Source organism: Podospora pseudoanserina, chromosome 5 (genome assembly GCF_035222485.1).
Source record: "Podospora pseudoanserina strain CBS 124.78 chromosome 5, whole genome shotgun sequence".
NCBI classification, from domain to species: Eukaryota; Fungi; Ascomycota; class Sordariomycetes; order Sordariales; family Podosporaceae; genus Podospora; species Podospora pseudoanserina.
The window spans coordinates 2,017,565-2,033,310 of NC_085924.1; the positions used below are offsets into that span (position 1 = coordinate 2,017,565).

General features: G+C 52.4%; 7 protein-coding genes across 7 annotated transcripts; 4 read left to right on the forward strand and 3 right to left on the reverse strand.

The window, feature by feature from the left end:
* The first annotated feature begins 236 nt into the window (after nt 1–236).
* QC764_505140 (uncharacterized protein) lies at nt 237–1,828 on the forward strand. The gene is made up of 5 exons (XM_062947772.1): nt 237–472; nt 528–579; nt 634–1,161; nt 1,220–1,351; nt 1,411–1,828. Exons 1-5 carry the CDS (start codon nt 286–288, stop codon nt 1,517–1,519), a joined length of 1,008 nt encoding a protein of 335 aa, XP_062799016.1. The 5' UTR covers nt 237–285; the 3' UTR covers nt 1,520–1,828.
* JIP5 (WD repeat-containing protein jip5) lies at nt 1,533–3,388 on the reverse strand. Its single transcript, XM_062947773.1, has 2 exons — nt 3,040–3,388; nt 1,533–2,956 (listed from the first exon to the last, which is right to left on the reverse strand). Exons 1-2 carry the CDS (start codon nt 3,296–3,298, stop codon nt 1,974–1,976), a joined length of 1,242 nt encoding a protein of 413 aa, XP_062799017.1. The 5' UTR covers nt 3,299–3,388; the 3' UTR covers nt 1,533–1,973.
* Nucleotides 3,389–3,524: 136 nt separating this feature from the next.
* Nucleotides 3,525–6,095, forward strand: QC764_505160 (uncharacterized protein). The gene is made up of 3 exons (XM_062947774.1): nt 3,525–3,854; nt 3,909–4,220; nt 4,289–6,095. Exons 1-3 carry the CDS (start codon nt 3,739–3,741, stop codon nt 5,040–5,042), a joined length of 1,182 nt encoding a protein of 393 aa, XP_062799018.1. The 5' UTR covers nt 3,525–3,738; the 3' UTR covers nt 5,043–6,095.
* Nucleotides 6,096–6,176: 81 nt separating this feature from the next.
* On the reverse strand, nt 6,177–7,670 carry QC764_505170 (uncharacterized protein). The gene is made up of 2 exons (XM_062947775.1): nt 7,216–7,670; nt 6,177–7,145 (listed from the first exon to the last, which is right to left on the reverse strand). Exons 1-2 carry the CDS (start codon nt 7,594–7,596, stop codon nt 7,062–7,064), a joined length of 465 nt encoding a protein of 154 aa, XP_062799019.1. The 5' UTR covers nt 7,597–7,670; the 3' UTR covers nt 6,177–7,061.
* A 2,173-nt stretch (nt 7,671–9,843) lies between these two features.
* QC764_505180 (uncharacterized protein) lies at nt 9,844–12,939 on the forward strand. The gene is made up of 3 exons (XM_062947776.1): nt 9,844–11,000; nt 11,059–11,583; nt 11,651–12,939. The coding sequence occupies exons 1-3, from the start codon at nt 10,784–10,786 to the stop codon at nt 12,841–12,843; spliced, it is 1,935 nt and encodes a 644-aa protein (XP_062799020.1). The 5' UTR covers nt 9,844–10,783; the 3' UTR covers nt 12,844–12,939.
* QC764_505190 (uncharacterized protein) lies at nt 12,918–15,314 on the reverse strand. Its single transcript, XM_062947777.1, has 2 exons — nt 13,478–15,314; nt 12,918–13,415 (listed from the first exon to the last, which is right to left on the reverse strand). Exons 1-2 carry the CDS (start codon nt 14,449–14,451, stop codon nt 13,349–13,351), a joined length of 1,041 nt encoding a protein of 346 aa, XP_062799021.1. The 5' UTR covers nt 14,452–15,314; the 3' UTR covers nt 12,918–13,348.
* On the forward strand, nt 14,978–15,735 carry APC11 (ubiquitin-protein ligase Anaphase Promoting Complex). The gene is made up of 4 exons (XM_062947778.1): nt 14,978–15,201; nt 15,268–15,299; nt 15,360–15,423; nt 15,476–15,735. The coding sequence occupies exons 1-4, from the start codon at nt 15,060–15,062 to the stop codon at nt 15,541–15,543; spliced, it is 306 nt and encodes a 101-aa protein (XP_062799022.1). The 5' UTR covers nt 14,978–15,059; the 3' UTR covers nt 15,544–15,735.
* Nucleotides 15,736–15,746: the final 11 nt, after the last annotated feature.

The following is a 15,746-nucleotide window of genomic DNA, read 5'->3' on the forward strand; positions in this document are numbered from 1 at the left end:
GAGAATAGGTAGTGTAGGCCCCGTCTTAAAATCCGGGGAAGCTACAGGGGTCTTCCACTTTGGAACCCCTTGACCGATCAGAAAGTACGTCACAGCATGGGGGACTGTGGACATTCTTCTCGGCTTGGTGCGGTTCATGTTTGATGGGGCGGAATCTGTACAGGAGGGCCCAGTTGCTGCTCTGAAGTGTTTTGCGCCGTTGTGACTGTAAGATTCTCCTCGACTTGTTTCTGTTTTGCATTCTCTGGACCTCGCTTCAGAAAAAAACAAGACAGACAATTCAACATGACGCCGGTAATGCTCACCGAGCAGGAGCTCGATGAGATTTACACCTTTGCTGTCCAGCTTGGCAAAGATGCAGGCAAAATGCTTCTCGAGGCTGCCCAGCTGAGATTTACTGGCACTCAAACAGCCGATTTGGAGGTTGAGGAGAAGGATAGTTCGGTCGATATCGTAACCAAGACAGACGAAGGTGTGTGTGTTTTGGTGAGCTAGGCAGTCCATGAGCACAGAACTGACCTCATCAGATGTTGAAGCCTTCATCAAATCCTCAATTGAGGCGAAATACCCCCACCACAAGTATGTTCACAGAGCCATTCCGTTTGCCTGAGGCGTCTAACGTTCTGCTGGCAGGTTTATCGGCGAAGAGACATACTCCAAAGGCGCGTCCCGCTCCTACCTGGTCTCCGAAACCACACCCAGCTGGTGTGTCGACCCACTAGATGGAACGGTCAACTATACGCACCTCTTCCCCATGTTTTGCGTCTCTATCGGCTTCATCGTCGCCGGTAGGCCCACCATTGGCGTAGTCTATGCGCCATTCCTTAACCAGCTTTTTACCTCTTGCCGGGGCAGAGGTGCTTGGCTTAACGAAACCCAGCGGCTTCCCCTGATTAGGAACCCAATACCACCCATGCCAGCGGACGCTCCAAGTGGCTGTGTTTTCTCGTGCGAATGGGGCAAAGACAGAAAAGACAGACCCGACGGCAACCTCTACAGAAAGGTGGAAAGTTTTGTGAACATGGCAGCGGAAGTGGGAGGAAGAGGAGGAAAGGGTGGCATGGTGCACGGCATCAGGAGTCTAGGGAGCGCAACCATGGACCTCGCCTACACGGCCATGGGGGCGTTCGATATCTGGTGGGAGGGCGGATGCTGGGAGTGGTAAGTTTCTGTTCCAAGACTTGTGTGGTTGAACCTGGGCGCTGACAGCATGGACAAGGGATGTGGCGGCCGGTGTTGCTATCCTCCAGGAAGCTGGTGGACTAGTCACGAGCGCCAACCCACCCAAGGATATAGAGACGGCAGAAATACAGGAAGTGAAGCTGGGAAGCAGACTGTATCTTGCTATACGGTATGGAATCACACCTGAACTTTTGTCCTTTGGCATCCCGACAAGCTAACACAACACAGGCCAGCAGGGCCAAGCAAGACCGAGACGGGGAGGGAGGGGCAGGAACGGACTGTTCGAGAAGTATGGCGACGTGTGAAAGCATTGGAGTATGCAAGGCCGGGAGCCTGAACCTGGCAGTAGATATCATAAACACGAAACTATAATTATTGCCACAAATAGAGATGGGCTGAGTGGTAACTATCTCTGATGCTGAGGTGTACCAACAACCTCGACCAGGTTTGGTCCCAGACCTGGTTCTTATCCTACGTGGGAGTCGAACATGTGGAGGGAATGAAGAAACTACGCTATGAAGCCCACGCCCACCTTTTCATATCGGTTTCATTGAAAATATTTGGTGCCAGAACACCACGGATTGCAACCCAGGCCGCCCTTCGGCTTACTGACCATTGGCGGACCACTCAAATCCAAGTTCGAGACAAAAGAGCTCGAGGGAGTGCACCCTGTCCAAAAATTAACGGCAGCTGCTGTAACAATGTGTCAGTCTCTGGCGCAGCTCTGGTAGTAAAATGGTCAGTCCTTGTTGGTTTCCCTGATCATACAAACTACCTGAAGTAGTTGTCCATCAGTCTAAGCCCGGGAAAGCCACACTCCTCGCCTGGTTACCCTTCCCCTTTTTCTGCTTCTTGTTGGATGATTTTTGCGGGCGTTCGTCGTCACTGTCATCGTCAGAGTCAGAATCGCTCCGGGCCGGTCTCTTGAAGCCAGTGGCTTCCGCCTCCTCCTCTTCCTCTTCGTCAAGGTCGTCGTCTCCAGATTCAGCCCAAACCTTGACCGTTCTGCCGCCGCCACTAATAAGCCTGTTCTGGTAGTCAAAGGTCAAGGCAGAGACCCCCTCGACCTCATCGTGTTTGAGCACAAACTGCACCTCGCGTCTCTTGAGGTCGACAATGCTCAGGCTACCATCACCAACACCAACGATGACCTTTTTGCCCCAGCCAAGCTCGTCGGGAACGCGAACAATGGCATCCAGACTCTCGCCGTCCTTTTTAGTCCGGCCACCAGCAACGTTGATACGCTCCTGCTGATCATCCCAGGCGCCGCGATCCCACAGCGTCAAGATTCCATTACCGGTGCCAACTGCCACCACAGCATTGCTACGCATCTTTTTAGGCCCAAGACCGGTCGGGATGATGGTGGAGCAGAGCAGTTCGTCTTCTTGGTCTTCTGAAGTCGCGACAATTCCGTGCCTAAGGTCGGTGACGGCGAGTGTGGTGCCTCCGGTGGAGACCCACTGTTTGGGAAACCCAGAGGTGCTCTCAGCCGAGGCAGGCAAAGGAGTAATGCTGGAGATGTAATCGGCGTGCGGCACATGCTTTCGCACTGGCTTAGGATTCAGGCTACCGTTTTCGCGCAAGTCGAAGATGTAGAGGCCGCCAGAGTCAGTACCGAGAAGGAGGGTCTGAGGCGACAGGACATGGAGGATGGCAGGGCAATCGGTCGTGCTTGTCGCGCTGTTGCGGGGAGGGAGGCCAATCTTGGAGATGACATTGCCGGTCTCGGGGGAGAAGTGCTTGACCACGGAGTCGGTGCCGGCAGAGTACATGGCTGGTCGCAACGAAGCAAACAGTCAGTCTTGAACCAAAAACACAGAGGCAAAGTTCGACTGGCTGAAGTAAGAGGAAACTGACCTGAGCCATCATGGCTGTATGCGAGATGCCGGCAGCTGCCCTTGTGGCGGCGGGTGCTCCAGATACTCTTAATCATACCGCGTCCGCTGCTGGTGCTGCTCCGGCGGCCGCTTTCATCCTCCTCGTCGTCATCGTTCGGCAGGCGAAAGGTCTCAACTTTGCCGCTGGCCAGGCCGACTGTGAGCAGCGGCTCGGACGGGTGCAAGACCTGAGTAAACAGATCCGCTGAGAGCGGAAGAGTGCAGAGGTTTTCCAACATGGTATGGGAGATAGTGTGCTAAGGTGTGATCTTCACAGTCGCAAAAACAATGCGGAACTCGGATGCCATCGCGACCTTTTTGAAGCAGCCAATCGCGAAAAATTTAGAGCTCCAAGGGTGGCTTTAGTAAACGCTGGCTTGGCATTCTGTGTGGAGTCTGGGGTTCAGTGGGGGTCCAAAGCAAGCACAGACCAGTTTGCGACATGAGGAGGGGGGCTGTTGATTTCGTCACCGCTGTCCTGGACCAAGTTTCCCTCTTTGCCTTTCCGCCTCTCATCCAACGACCAGTAGCTGCTGTCCCACGCGGCACATGAAGCATATATGGGAAAGATAACCTACCTCTAGCTAGCAATGTAGTATCTTCCCCAATACAACACCTGCCTCGTTCCTCTCAATACCACCTTCCATCCCAGTCGCCAACTCCAGTTCCAGAACTGAGAATGAACGTGGGCAAAATGAAAACCAGCTGGTACATTTTCTTGTGTTGCCTATCTTTCGCAATGGCGCTGAATCTGACAGCCAAGCGGCCTTTGAGATGCATCATGTACTACACCGGGTATGTCCCCAATTGACAACCTAGACTCTATCAACCAACTAACCGTTTGATCAGTCAACATCCGGTCACGCCTCCAATCGATCAATTAAAGCACGTTACCCATGTTGCTGTTGCCTTCATGAGTCCCGGGGTCTTCAACGAGCCGGACCGGATTGATTGGCCCTTGTGGACCACAGTGGAAGATGTCAGGAAGAAATTCCCCAAGGAGGCAAAGGTGCTGATCGCAATTGGCGGTTGGGGCGATACCATCGGGTTTTCAGTGGCCGCTCTCTCAGACGAGACACGGAAAACATTTGCTGAGAATGTGGCAAGCATGGTGAGGGTGACTGGGGCTGATGGTGTCGATATCGATTGGGAATATCCAGGGTAAGCCTTAGTCCCATCATTACACAGTTGGACTCAAGTTCTTCTGACGCTGCAGTCAATATCTACAGAGGCAACGGTGAAGATTACAAACAGGTTCCCAACACATCGAAATCCTGGGAAATTCAGGCTTATCCCCTTCTCCTTGCCGAATTGCGAGCAGCCTTGGGACCAAACGTCATCATCTCGGCAGCTGTACCGGGTCTCAAACGCGACATGCTTGCTTTCACCAGAGAAACCGTCCCTAGAATCACGAGGCACCTTGACTTCCTCAATGTCATGACTTATGATCTGATGAACCGTCGTGACACCGTGACGAAGCACCACACCGGCATAGACCTCAGTCTCGAGGCTCTCGACGCCTACATCGCAGCCGGAGCCGCACCCCAGGAGCTCAACCTGGGCTTTGCGTTTTACGTGAAGTATTTCCGCACCCTACACGAAAAGTGTCTGGATGATCCGATTGGGTGTCCTACCGTCCTTCTTGAGGATCCGTCAACCGGCGCGGATCTTGGACAGGCGGGGGCATTTTCATGGCACGATGCTGTGCCTGAGGATGTGGCAAATTCCTTTACAAGGGCGATCGGTAAGGGGAGGTATGATGAGAAACAGGGAGGGTATTACTACTGGGATGAAGAGGAGGATATTTGGTGGACCTTCGACACGGCCGAGGCCATCAAGAGGAAGCTTCCAGTTCTCGTGGACAAGAAGAGACTCGGAGGAGTGTTTGCTTGGGGCCTAGGAGAGGATGCGCCTGTTTACGAGCGCTTGGCGGCCGTCAATGAGGAGTTGGATAAACGGTTGGAAATCAAGGATGAGCTTTAAGTTCGGTATCCCAAAGATACGAGAATGTTGGACGCTGATTGTCATTCTGGCTGATGAGACTATTTTAAAACCCAATTGCTCAAGAGAAGCGCATTATGTCGCGCCGGATGACAAGTACGTTGATCTATTCAGAGCTGTCTTGACAATGCAGTTTCATCATCGCTAAGATTAGCGATGACTCCCACCCGGTTTGCCAGACCCTATTCCTCACCTCATCAGGAACAAGTCGAGGCAGATGTACAACGCAGCCAAGAGCAGTGGCAGAGCAACTATCCACAGCACAACCACGCTAACCCTCTCTTCCCTGTGAACCTGCCTTCCGCTAAACGCTCGGCTTCCATTCACAGAGGCTCCATCCACAACATGTTGCGACTCTTCATCTCCCTGGTACTCGTGATCTTCGACATCAGTACTCGGGTCGGAACCACGGCGTGCGCCGAAAGTGTGATCATTCACATGTTCATTCTGGTGAAGTGGCAACGGGGGCTCCACATGATCTTCGTTGTTGTTATCTCTGGGCCAGTTTGGCACGGGTGGAATAACAGGCATCAAACTGCCTCGAACGACAGTATCCTGCCGTTTATTTTTCAAATTAGCAGAGATCAAGCAAGGAGAGGGAAAATCAAAACGTACGGCCAAGAAGGGGTCCTCTGAGAGGATGTCAACAGAGCGAACTATCCCGCTATGGTCGGATTCATGGTCGGAAGAAGAGGTGGATAAAGCAATGGAAGTAGAGCGGGAGGCAGATCCGGAAGGTGACCACATCTTTTTTGGCAGCTTCTGGTTGCGAGGTCGCGGTTCACCTGTTCTTGTATGGGTGATGTATTGAATGTTTGTAGTTTGGGTGAGATAATGGTAATGAATGATTTCAAAAGAACCGAGATGCTCTGTTGCACATACCGGCAACGCAAAAAGCAACAGTCATAAAGAGTACATGAATTACAATAAACAAAGCATGTTGTGTTTGGAAAGACAACAGGTCTCTGACAAAAGAAGCACCTGCACACCCACATAAACCCAACACCGCACTTGTAAAAATTGTAAGCAAGAATGAGAACACGGACATTATCATCATTTATAGTCATTCAACAATAATAAGGCCACGAGACACTGGAAAGATGAGTATGGGAAATACCGGGCTGGCAACAGTATGACGAACACATGAGCCCGGAAGTGAATGATTGATTCCGCTGTGCAATGTCCTACTTGAACTATCTTTCTTGGAGCAAAGCCAATAAAAATGTCATCTTCTCTGCCCTCTGTCCCTTCATCAACCTTACTATAATCAAGCACCATCCCGCCCTGGTATGAAACTCAGGATTTGTTGGTCGGGGGATCTAGGGTCTGGATAATCCATTTGATTAGCCAGTTTGCAATGCCCAAGCTGTTGTGTTCCAGCATGAGCAGATGACCATTGCCATAGAGCCCAAAGTCTTCAGGGAGCTTGAGGTGTGAGACAGGCACGCCAGCCTGACGAAGAAAAGCAACGGTGGCATAGTCATATTCAGTATGGAAACTTGAGCCAGCTGTGACCACGCATTGCGGAATATCTTTGAGGTTTGATAACTTGCGAACTGGGCCGTTTGCTTCGTCCTGGAGGTAGCACTCAGTTCTCGTGAGTGGGTCCACCGACCTGACAAATGGTATCGGCTGGAATCTTTCATGTTTGGGAACTTCATCGATATATGCAGCGTCCTGAAGAAGCTCTTCAAAGCTACTGGGGAATAGAGGCGGAGGGACAAAGCCCATAGGGATGTCGGATAGCCCGTATGGTCGAATGCATGGGAAGGGGAGGCTCTGGGGATCCGGAAAACGCGGCTTGAATATTTGCTTTCCACCATCGTTAACCCATCCATTGGTGAATGGTGGACCGGTTGGCTCGATAGCAACTATGGCAGCAACCAGATGAGGTGTCTGATCAGCTGCTAGCCATGAGATTGTTGCACCGCTCCCATGACCAACTAGGATTGCCGGGCTTGGAAATTTCTCCAAGAAACGCATCAGGGACCGGACGCCACTCTATTGCTGCTCCTGTGGGTCAAGATACTCCGGTACCATACGCGTGTAGGTCCTTTCAAATATCGGGTCTCCTGGTTCGCCAGTCTGTGAGCATATTGTTGGTCAGCTTTGATGGACCGGTATTGAGCTCCCTGGGACCTGAGAAGATACATACCCCGTCCCACATACAGTGGGACTGTACAGACGGCCAATATACTTCGTGTGATTGGCTTCGGGGAGCCGTGTAGTATCTCTGAAGCTCGTCTTTAGACAGGGTTTTAATAACGCATCCAAAAGATTCATAACTAGCTAGTTGCTCTGGGTGGCCGCAGCCATGGAAAGGGCGATAGAGTACAAAAGTGAAAAACCCGGCCGCGCAGAAATGGAAGGCCCATCCAGGCTCGCCATCAGCTTTCCACCCCCAAATGTCTCCAGTTTGGTGATCGCCGTGCACGAATACAACTGGATTGTAGTATTTGACTGCTTGCGGGGGGAATATCACAGCCCCAATCGTTCCCGCGCGTGTGGAATCGGCTTCCAAGGTCGATACTCCCATTGTAAAGTATCAGTGATTGCTACTCAAAGAAGCGAGATATGAAGATGCGAGATGATGTGTCAACGTTTGACGAATGAGAATAAAAGTTACTTAACAGCTTAGCCACGACTAAGCTCTCTAACGTATATTATAAGCGAGTGACCCATATAAGCGAGTGACCCACTTCCTTCGTGACATGACACCTTCGCACTCAACAACAATTTCCTCAACCATCCAAGATGCCTTCTAATTCAAATGAAGCCCACATAATCTTAGCCCTCCAAGCGCTTCAAAACGACAAGAATCTAAGCGAACGAGCCGCAGCTAAGATCTATGGAGTCGATCGTAAGACTCTAGGGCGTCGGCGCGCTGGCCGGCCTGCACGACGCGATACTACGCCCAAATCGAAAAAGCTCACTCAATCTGAAGAGGATGCTATTGTTCAATACGTTATTGAGCTATGTGCGCGAGCTTTTCCACCAAGATTACGTGGTGTGGAAGATATGGCCAACCAACTGCTACGCGTACGCGACGCGCACCCTGTTGGCAAGCTCTGGGCACACAACTTCGTCAAACGCCAGCCACAGCTCCGTACGCGTTTTACGCGTAGATACGACTACCAGAGGGCCAAGTGCGAGGATCCAAAGGTCATTGCCGAGTGGTTTACGCTCGTACGGAACACTAAGGCCAAGTACGGTATTATAAATGACGATATTTATAACTTCGACGAGACTGGGTTCATGATGGGCATTATCTTCGCGGGTATGGTAGTTACAACCTCGGACGGCCTTAGCAAGGCAAAACTAGCCCAGCCTGGTAACCGCGAATAGGTAACGGTAATCCAGGGAGTTAATGCCCTCGGCCGGGCTATCCCTCCCTTTATCATCTTAGCCGCGCAGTACCACCTCGCCAACTAGTATACCGAGTGTAATCTACCGTCTACCTAGCGCATCGCAACCACCGATAATGGCTAGACTACCAATCCGGTAGGCCTAGATTGGATCAAGCACTTCGACTATCACACAGCGTCCTATACAAAGGGTAAATACCGGTTGCTAATCCTCGATAGCCACGAAAGCCACCACTCGACCGAATTCGAGCGCCACTGCTAGCAGAACAACATTATCACGCTCTGTATACCTCCACACTCCTCCCACCTCCTCCAGCCACTCGATATTAGCTGCTTTGGGCCGCTAAAACAGGCGTACGGTCGCCAGATCGAGGACTTGATGCGCATGCATATCAACCACATAAGCAAGCTCGAGTTCCTCTGTGCCTTCCGCGAGGCCTTCTTCGCCTCTATAACAGAGAAGAATATACAGGGTAGCTTTGCGGGTGCTGGCCTTATACCGTACGATCCAGAGAGGGTACTTTCTAAGCTAGATATAAAGCTTCATACGCCAACACCTCCAAACTCACGGCCCGGCACTGCACAACCTTAGGTCTCCCAGACACCACACAACCCTCGAGAAGCCAATTCACAATCAACGCTTATCAAGACTCGCATTACTAACCATCAAAATAGCTCCCCAACTTCAATGCTAGCTGCGGTAGACTAGCTTACTAAGGGTACAACGGCTATAATGCACCAGGTGGCTCTCCTTCGTGCAGAGGTCTCTTCGCTCCGTAAGGCCAATGAGGCACTAAGTAAGCGCCGGAGAGCCAAAAACACGTGTGAGGCTTGGAGGGTCACTTACTGTACAAGAGGCACAGGATCTACTGGATCAGAAGGCCGTGGATGGGGAGGAATGCAAGAAACGCAGCCGGATAGTAGTAATGCAGGGGGCTCGTACGAAGGTTCGGTGCTGTGGTGTATGCGGTAAGCCTGGCCATAATGCGCGCACTTGCCAGGAGGCTGCAGAAGCATCTGATTCAGCTGTTTCTGATGTAATTATAGTTAATTCCTTGTGTTGATGTGGTGCAATTGAGGATGGTTTGTCAGGGTGTGGTGGGAGGTGGGTCACTCGCTTATATGGGTCACTCGCTTATAATATACGTTATTTGAAGTTGGAGAAATGACGTTCCAGGAAGTTAAGTTGGCAGGAACAAAGGCACGAGTGGCAGATACTGGGCCAGGAGCAACTGAGCGTCTCCCGTCTTCACACAATGAAGCCTGGAATCCTGACAATTTATGAAAACATAACACTCAGTGCCTTTCTTTGGAATTGAAAACAAATTAATAATCATCCAACGGCTGTCTCTCTGAGTCTGAAGCCAGTGGGCTGACCATTTGAAAACCCATTCAACAATCCTCTAGGTACCTATCTACTTAGGCAAGGTCGGAGTGCACAAGCAGCCCGTCATTGATTTCGTTGGTCCCAATAGACTGGTTTGATATGCCCATTGTTCAGGGGACTCCAAATGAGCCGCATGCTCTAACTATGCTAGTATCATTGCCAGTCTCCAGTAGCCAAACCAATACCCCCACCCCATTTGAAGTTTTTGACATCAAAATTGACACACCACCCCAGAATGATCTGGAAATATCAACAGCCAAGCCCCCAACGTACTAGGGCAGAGCGCGCATCACACCATCCCCATCTCCACATCGACTGTCGACATGGTTGGGTACCCCAGACTCTGCCACGTTTTCCAAGACTGTTTAGCCCTGCCGAGAACATGCACCGAACCCACCCCTGTTGTGGACAGAAAGGTACCACTCACAACTTCATCTTGCTCTCTCAAGGCGCCCAACCGACATTGAAACAACAGGTAGGTATGGAGACATGATCGATATGTCCCTGAATAGAGATACTTAGTAGGTTCTTCAATGGCTCAAGATGCATAGCAAAGCACCTCAGCAATCCCTATCTTTTTGTTCACGATGTGACCCCCGAAGGTGTGCTACGCCGCAAACCGGCAACCGGCTGCCGGGGTTAGGTCCCGCACCACCACCCGAGCCTCCCGATAGGCTCGGCTTGACCTACCGAGATTGGCGGCCGAAACTGATACACCCCATGCCAACATCGTGGGAAAATCCACTGTTTGGTCCCCTAATTTGGTAAAGACCTTCCCCTATCTTGGGGGTCAGCTCCACGAGAGGTGACACTGGAGTGGCATACATAATGCGTGCCATTCCCGGTTCACCATGTCGAGGCAGGCTGGAGATAGTCCTTCCGTCTGTACACCACCCACACTCCTTTGAAACAGCTTTGCCCATTCACAGTCACTCCTTTATCTGTTTTTCTCTCAATTTTTGGTTGTAAACATGCGGTTCCTCCGCAACGACATCGTCGCAGCCGTGCTGCTCTTGGCGCCCTTTTCGTTAGCTGCCCCTACCGAGTATAGCAAGAAGCTACCTCAGTTCGCTACCATCATCAACCGTCGCCAACTCAATGCCAACAACGCTACCTATGATTTCATCATCGCGGGTGGCGGTATTGCTGGCCTGACCCTTGCCGACCGCCTGACTGAGGACCCGAATGGTGTGTTGTCCGGACTTCTGTCTTTTCTCGCTATGGTCTTCTAACATCACCTTTACAGTCAAGGTCCTCGTCATTGAGGCTGGGCCCATCGACCCCGGTCTTGAGGGTATCCAGGTGCCTGGCTCATTCTCGCCTTGGTATTATTTCTGGCCGAATCTCTTGACCGTCCCTCAGACAGCTCTGAACAACAGAGTGATCGGGACAGTCAGCGGTCAGGTCCTTGGTGGTGGAAGTGCGATCAATGCCATGGTCTATGTGAGAGGTGACGCAGACGATTACGACGCCTGGGGTTTCATGCAGCGCCGTGGTAACTCTTCGTTTTACGGCAACTCTTCAGTGAGCTCGAGCATGAGCTGGAACACTATGCTGCCTTACTTCCTGAAGAGCGAGAACTTCACAGCACCCGATGCTGCTTATGCTCTGGAGGCCAACATCACTTGGAACCCCGCTGTTCGAGGTACCTCGGGCCCTCTCAAGTACACCTACCCTCCTTACTATTTCCCCGGCGCCGCCAACTGGTGGAATGCCGCGCAGTCGGTGGGACTTCCTCCCGTCGATGACCCTCTGTCTGGAGTCAAGAATGGTAAGCCCGTTCAGCTGTTGTCTGGGTGCAAAACATACCCAAAAGTGAACTAATGCCGTCTTCCCAGGTATTTTCCCCATTCCGTCAGTACTCGATGCGGATACCATGACCAGGAATTACGCCAAGATCAACCACCATGATAGGGTCAAGCAAGCCCGTCCTAACTACCACGTCCTTGCTGGCAACATTGTGGGCAAGGTCCTTTTCGACCCTAGCTGCAAGAAGGCCATCGGCGTGGAGTATCTCCCGACCAGCGGCGGGGCGGCCACCAACGTCTTTGCCTCCAAGGAAGTCATCCTTGCTGCCGGCGGCATCAACACCCCCAAGATCTTACAGCTTTCTGGCATCGGCCCCAAGAAGCTCCTCGACAAGTTCGGCATCAAGGTGGTCTCCAACCTGCCCGGTGTAGGCCAGAATCTCCAGGATCAGCCTACTCTCACCGTCCCTTACACCTTTACAAACAACCTCACCCCCAATTCGGGTTCTCTTATGGCCAATGCCACCTACAATGCCGAGCAGCGTGCTCTTTACGATACTGAGCGCAAGGGTGCATACACCATCATCAGCTCTCTCTCCACCAACATCGGCCAACTCTCCCTCAAGCAGGCCACCTCCGACTACCAGGCCATCATCGCCGCCGCCCGCGCCGCCAACCCTGCCGACTCTCTGCCCGCTGATGTCGATGCTACCGTTCTTGCCGGCTACCAGGTCCAGCGCGAGGCCATCCTCAACCAGTTCGAGGGCGACGTCGGCGTTGGAAACCTTCACTGGGGCACCTCCGACAACGCGCTCGTCTACCATCTCAAGCCCCTCAGCCGCGGCACCGTCGAGATTGTCACCACCGACCCTCTCGTCAACCCCGCGATTGACCACCGCACAGCCACCGACCCTATCGACTTTGCCGTCTACACTGCCCTCTTCCGCAAGAACAGGGAGCTGTTTGCCGCCCCTGACATGCAGGTTCTCGGCCCTGCCGAGGGCGCCCCTTTTGCCGCTGCCACGACTAACGAGGAGATCATCGAGGTCATGCGTGACCAGATCAACCCCTCGAATGCTCACCAGTGCTGCACTGCCGCCATGTTGCCCAAGTCCCTCGGCGGTGTTGTCAACAGCGAGCAGAAGGTTTACGGCGTCTCGCGTCTCAGAGTCGCTGACATTTCGTTCTGGCCCATGCAGACTGCTGGTTCTCCTCTGGGGACCATGTATGCGGCCGGTGAGAGGCTTGCTGACATGATCAAGGCCGAGTATGGTCTTGCGTAAGTTGTCCTTGTGTAAAAGTAGTGGGAAGGGAGATTTTTGTACATCAAGCTATAGAAATGAATAGATCGTAAACCAGCCCGTCGCTTTTCAACCCCGCCTTTCAGCAGACCTTGACACGGCAACTTTGCAACAGAGTACTCTAGGACATTCGCAAAGGTAACAAGAGCGTGTGAGGCTAGGATTCATTGCTGTTATCATATTGCTTAGGTGCGTACCAAATGCCTGCGGTTGTACAGTCTCCATACACCCCCCAAACGCCGTTAATGCCGCCGCCCACCACCGCCACCCCTGATCTGTGTAACATCTGTAATGCGTAGATGACTACTACCCCGCGAACACAGCCCAGCCCTCGCTCCGTTTGTGTCCACAAAGGTGTGTCTTGTTGAAATGCGAGGAAAGGCCAGAAGCTCGTATGGTCGGTTTGAATAACTGATCATGTCCAATAAATATGGAATCCAGTGAGCAGTGATTTCTAAGTTGGGGTTGCTGTCATAGCAGTGCTGTATTACTCGCTGTGTTGCTCCACGGTGCGAATCAGCGAATCCGAGGGCTTCACTCTCTGGGCCCATTCCCTGTGACGTCAAAGTTAGCAACATCAACCAATTAACGAATACACCTCGGGTAAGAAACTCACGTCCAGCTCCCGTCGTAGACCTTCCTTTTCTCTGGAGAGCCATACTGGGCCTCGTTGAGCGCCGTCTCGAGCACACATGCTGTCACTCCCGTGCCACAACTGGAGATGATGGGTTTTGCCGGGTCAACGCCCTTTTCCTTGAAAACCTGCTTCAGCTTGTCTACAGGAAGGAAGGCCTTGGTCTGGGGATCCAAGACAGCGTCAAAGGGAATGTTGATGGAACCGGGCATGTGTCCCGAAGAAAGCCCCGGTCTTGGCTCAGGGTCCTTGCCGGACCAACGGCCATATGATCTCGCATCCAGAATTTGGACGCCCTCAGCGCCCTCCTTGTTGTAATCAAGAGCTACCTCTCGCACATCCTCAAAGTGTGCCACTTTCGCTTCGTCCATTTCGGGGATGGGGTACGTGCCGCACTCGACAGTCCATACATTCCCCGACTCAGTTGGCAGACCCTGTTCTACCCATAACCTGAAGTTGTTCAAAATATGCACCCGTGGATGGCCAAACGTCTTCAATGTCCAGCCGACTCGGGGCGCACTGAAGATTCCCAGCTCCCTGCTATCGTATACAACCACTGTGTCCTCGTGCCGGATGCCCAGCTCGCTCATGGCCGCAGCGAAGCCTTTTGGGGTTGGGAGCATGTGTGGGTATTCGCTGTGCTTGTCGATCACCTTGTCCAGATCAAAGAACCGGGCTTTTGGAATTCGCTTCTCTCGAAAGACGTCGATACCTGTCCGGCCTTCCGGGTCGTTTGGCAGAAACCACGAGGCACACAGAGGAATAACGCGGGGCTCGGACGAGATGGGCGAAGGAGGGGCCTTCTTGAGGGCTTCGGCAAGTTCTTGGGGAGTCACAAGATAGCTGGAAAAAGACCGGCGCACCCCCGCGGCTTTGGCGGCTGGCTGACGAAGCTGCTGCGAGCCAAATCGAGGCAGCGAAACCCGTAAAGGGCGAAGTATAAAGAGAGAAGCCATGGTGGCAGTGTCAATTGGTGCAGTCGCGGAGGATTGGTCTGGTTCTCTGGAAGGGGAGATTTGTGCTTGTAGTTGGAGATGTTTGAGCACGATAAGCGAGCGCCAAGCAGCTGCTTAAACACTCGAACGATGCCGGGCTTTTGGCTCGTTTCTGTTCCCGACAAACTGCTAGGATTCCCTGCACCCGTAGCCGTGACGGGGCCAGGAGGGACGACTGGTTTCCAAGGACAGGCGTTGTCTTGGAGAAAGACAAGTGGGAGAGATGCTTGGTGACGACCCTAGGATTCTGTAGGTGCGGGGTCCAGGACTTGGTTCTTTGTCGTTGAAAGCTGCTTGGGGGGGAAGAGGTGGTCGGGGATTTGGAGAGGGAAACTTTTGAAATTCCTGGGGAGGGTCGAGGAGCTTGGGCCACAGCAAGCGCCCAATTACGCCATGACCCACTAACACTTGGCTGCCCTTGCAGGGAGAACTGATAACGGCGGCGCCAGCATCTCTCCCGCTCTCAACATCGGATGAGAGACTCCATAGACACTCCAACAGAGACTACCAACAACTAAAACGACCCTATAAGACACCGGATTGTTAGACTCGCCGGAAATCTGCCAGCGATGAAGGTCAAGATCAAGAGGTGGAACGCGGTCGCGACATGGCGATGGGATCTTCCCGAAGATGATCTTTGCGGTATCTGCCAGAACCCCTTTGACAACACATGCCCTGCCTGCAAATATCCCGGCGATGACTGCATCCTTTGTGAGTTCCACACAGCCTGCGGCTATCAGCGGAATGGCGTTTGTTGACTTTCTGTGTAACCCAAAGTATCTGGAAAATGCGGCCACAACTTTCACATGGTGAGCAGATGGAGAGCATTCCTGAATGGAGCCGGCGGTTGTACTGATATTGGCTTACAGCACTGCATTCTGGAGTGGATGAAGCAAGACTCAGCCAAGGGACAATGTCCGATGTGTCGACAGAGTAAGCTCGTGGGTTGCCCTTTCTTGCAGCAATTTGTCTAACATCATGGTAGGGTTTGAATGGGCCGACCAAACGAACCAGACGATGAGGGATGCAGCACAGGCTTTGGCCAGTGTGTAGGTTATCGACTTGTCGGTGCCATGCTAAGTTCTACCTTGGGGCATTTTGCATTGGGCGGCGTTGGAGGAAGTACTTCTATATGGTTTTCATGTTTTCTTCCTCGCCGGTAACATGTACATATATTTACATCCATTTCGGGGTGAGGCTGATAAACTCCTATCATCCCAAGAATACACTGTTTTCAGCTGCCCCCAGACGAGGCG

What these genes read in the sequence shown, in the direction of transcription:
- QC764_505180 (XM_062947776.1), top strand. Translation starts at nt 10,784, where the DNA reads ATGCGGTTCCTCCGCAACGACATCGTCGCAGCCGTGCTGCTCTTGGCG. An exon ending in CCTGACTGAGGACCCGAATG is followed by an intron (nt 11,001 to 11,058) that starts GTGTGTTGTCCG and finishes TCACCTTTACAG; the next exon opens with TCAAGGTCCTCGTCATTGAG. An exon ending in TCTGTCTGGAGTCAAGAATG is followed by an intron (nt 11,584 to 11,650) that starts GTAAGCCCGTTC and finishes CCGTCTTCCCAG; the next exon opens with GTATTTTCCCCATTCCGTCA.
- QC764_505190 (XM_062947777.1), bottom strand. Translation starts at nt 14,451, where the DNA reads ATGGCTTCTCTCTTTATACTTCGCCCTTTACGGGTTTCGCTGCCTCGA. An exon ending in GTCTACGACGGGAGCTGGAC is followed by an intron (nt 13,416 to 13,477) that starts GTGAGTTTCTTA and finishes TTGACGTCACAG; the next exon opens with GGAATGGGCCCAGAGAGTGA.
- QC764_505140 (XM_062947772.1), top strand. Translation starts at nt 286, where the DNA reads ATGACGCCGGTAATGCTCACCGAGCAGGAGCTCGATGAGATTTACACC. An exon ending in GAGGGCGGATGCTGGGAGTG is followed by an intron (nt 1,162 to 1,219) that starts GTAAGTTTCTGT and finishes AGCATGGACAAG; the next exon opens with GGATGTGGCGGCCGGTGTTG. An exon ending in AGACTGTATCTTGCTATACG is followed by an intron (nt 1,352 to 1,410) that starts GTATGGAATCAC and finishes AACACAACACAG; the next exon opens with GCCAGCAGGGCCAAGCAAGA.
- QC764_505170 (XM_062947775.1), bottom strand. Translation starts at nt 7,596, where the DNA reads ATGGGAGTATCGACCTTGGAAGCCGATTCCACACGCGCGGGAACGATT. An exon ending in CCCACTGTATGTGGGACGGG is followed by an intron (nt 7,146 to 7,215) that starts GTATGTATCTTC and finishes ATATGCTCACAG; the next exon opens with ACTGGCGAACCAGGAGACCC.
- QC764_505160 (XM_062947774.1), top strand. Translation starts at nt 3,739, where the DNA reads ATGAACGTGGGCAAAATGAAAACCAGCTGGTACATTTTCTTGTGTTGC. An exon ending in TGCATCATGTACTACACCGG is followed by an intron (nt 3,855 to 3,908) that starts GTATGTCCCCAA and finishes CCGTTTGATCAG; the next exon opens with TCAACATCCGGTCACGCCTC. An exon ending in ATCGATTGGGAATATCCAGG is followed by an intron (nt 4,221 to 4,288) that starts GTAAGCCTTAGT and finishes CAATATCTACAG; the next exon opens with AGGCAACGGTGAAGATTACA.
- JIP5 (XM_062947773.1), bottom strand. Translation starts at nt 3,298, where the DNA reads ATGTTGGAAAACCTCTGCACTCTTCCGCTCTCAGCGGATCTGTTTACT. An exon ending in ATACAGCCATGATGGCTCAG is followed by an intron (nt 2,957 to 3,039) that starts GTCAGTTTCCTC and finishes CGTTGCGACCAG; the next exon opens with CCATGTACTCTGCCGGCACC.
- APC11 (XM_062947778.1), top strand. Translation starts at nt 15,060, where the DNA reads ATGAAGGTCAAGATCAAGAGGTGGAACGCGGTCGCGACATGGCGATGG. An exon ending in CGGCGATGACTGCATCCTTT is followed by an intron (nt 15,202 to 15,267) that starts GTGAGTTCCACA and finishes TGTAACCCAAAG; the next exon opens with TATCTGGAAAATGCGGCCAC. An exon ending in GCGGCCACAACTTTCACATG is followed by an intron (nt 15,300 to 15,359) that starts GTGAGCAGATGG and finishes ATTGGCTTACAG; the next exon opens with CACTGCATTCTGGAGTGGAT.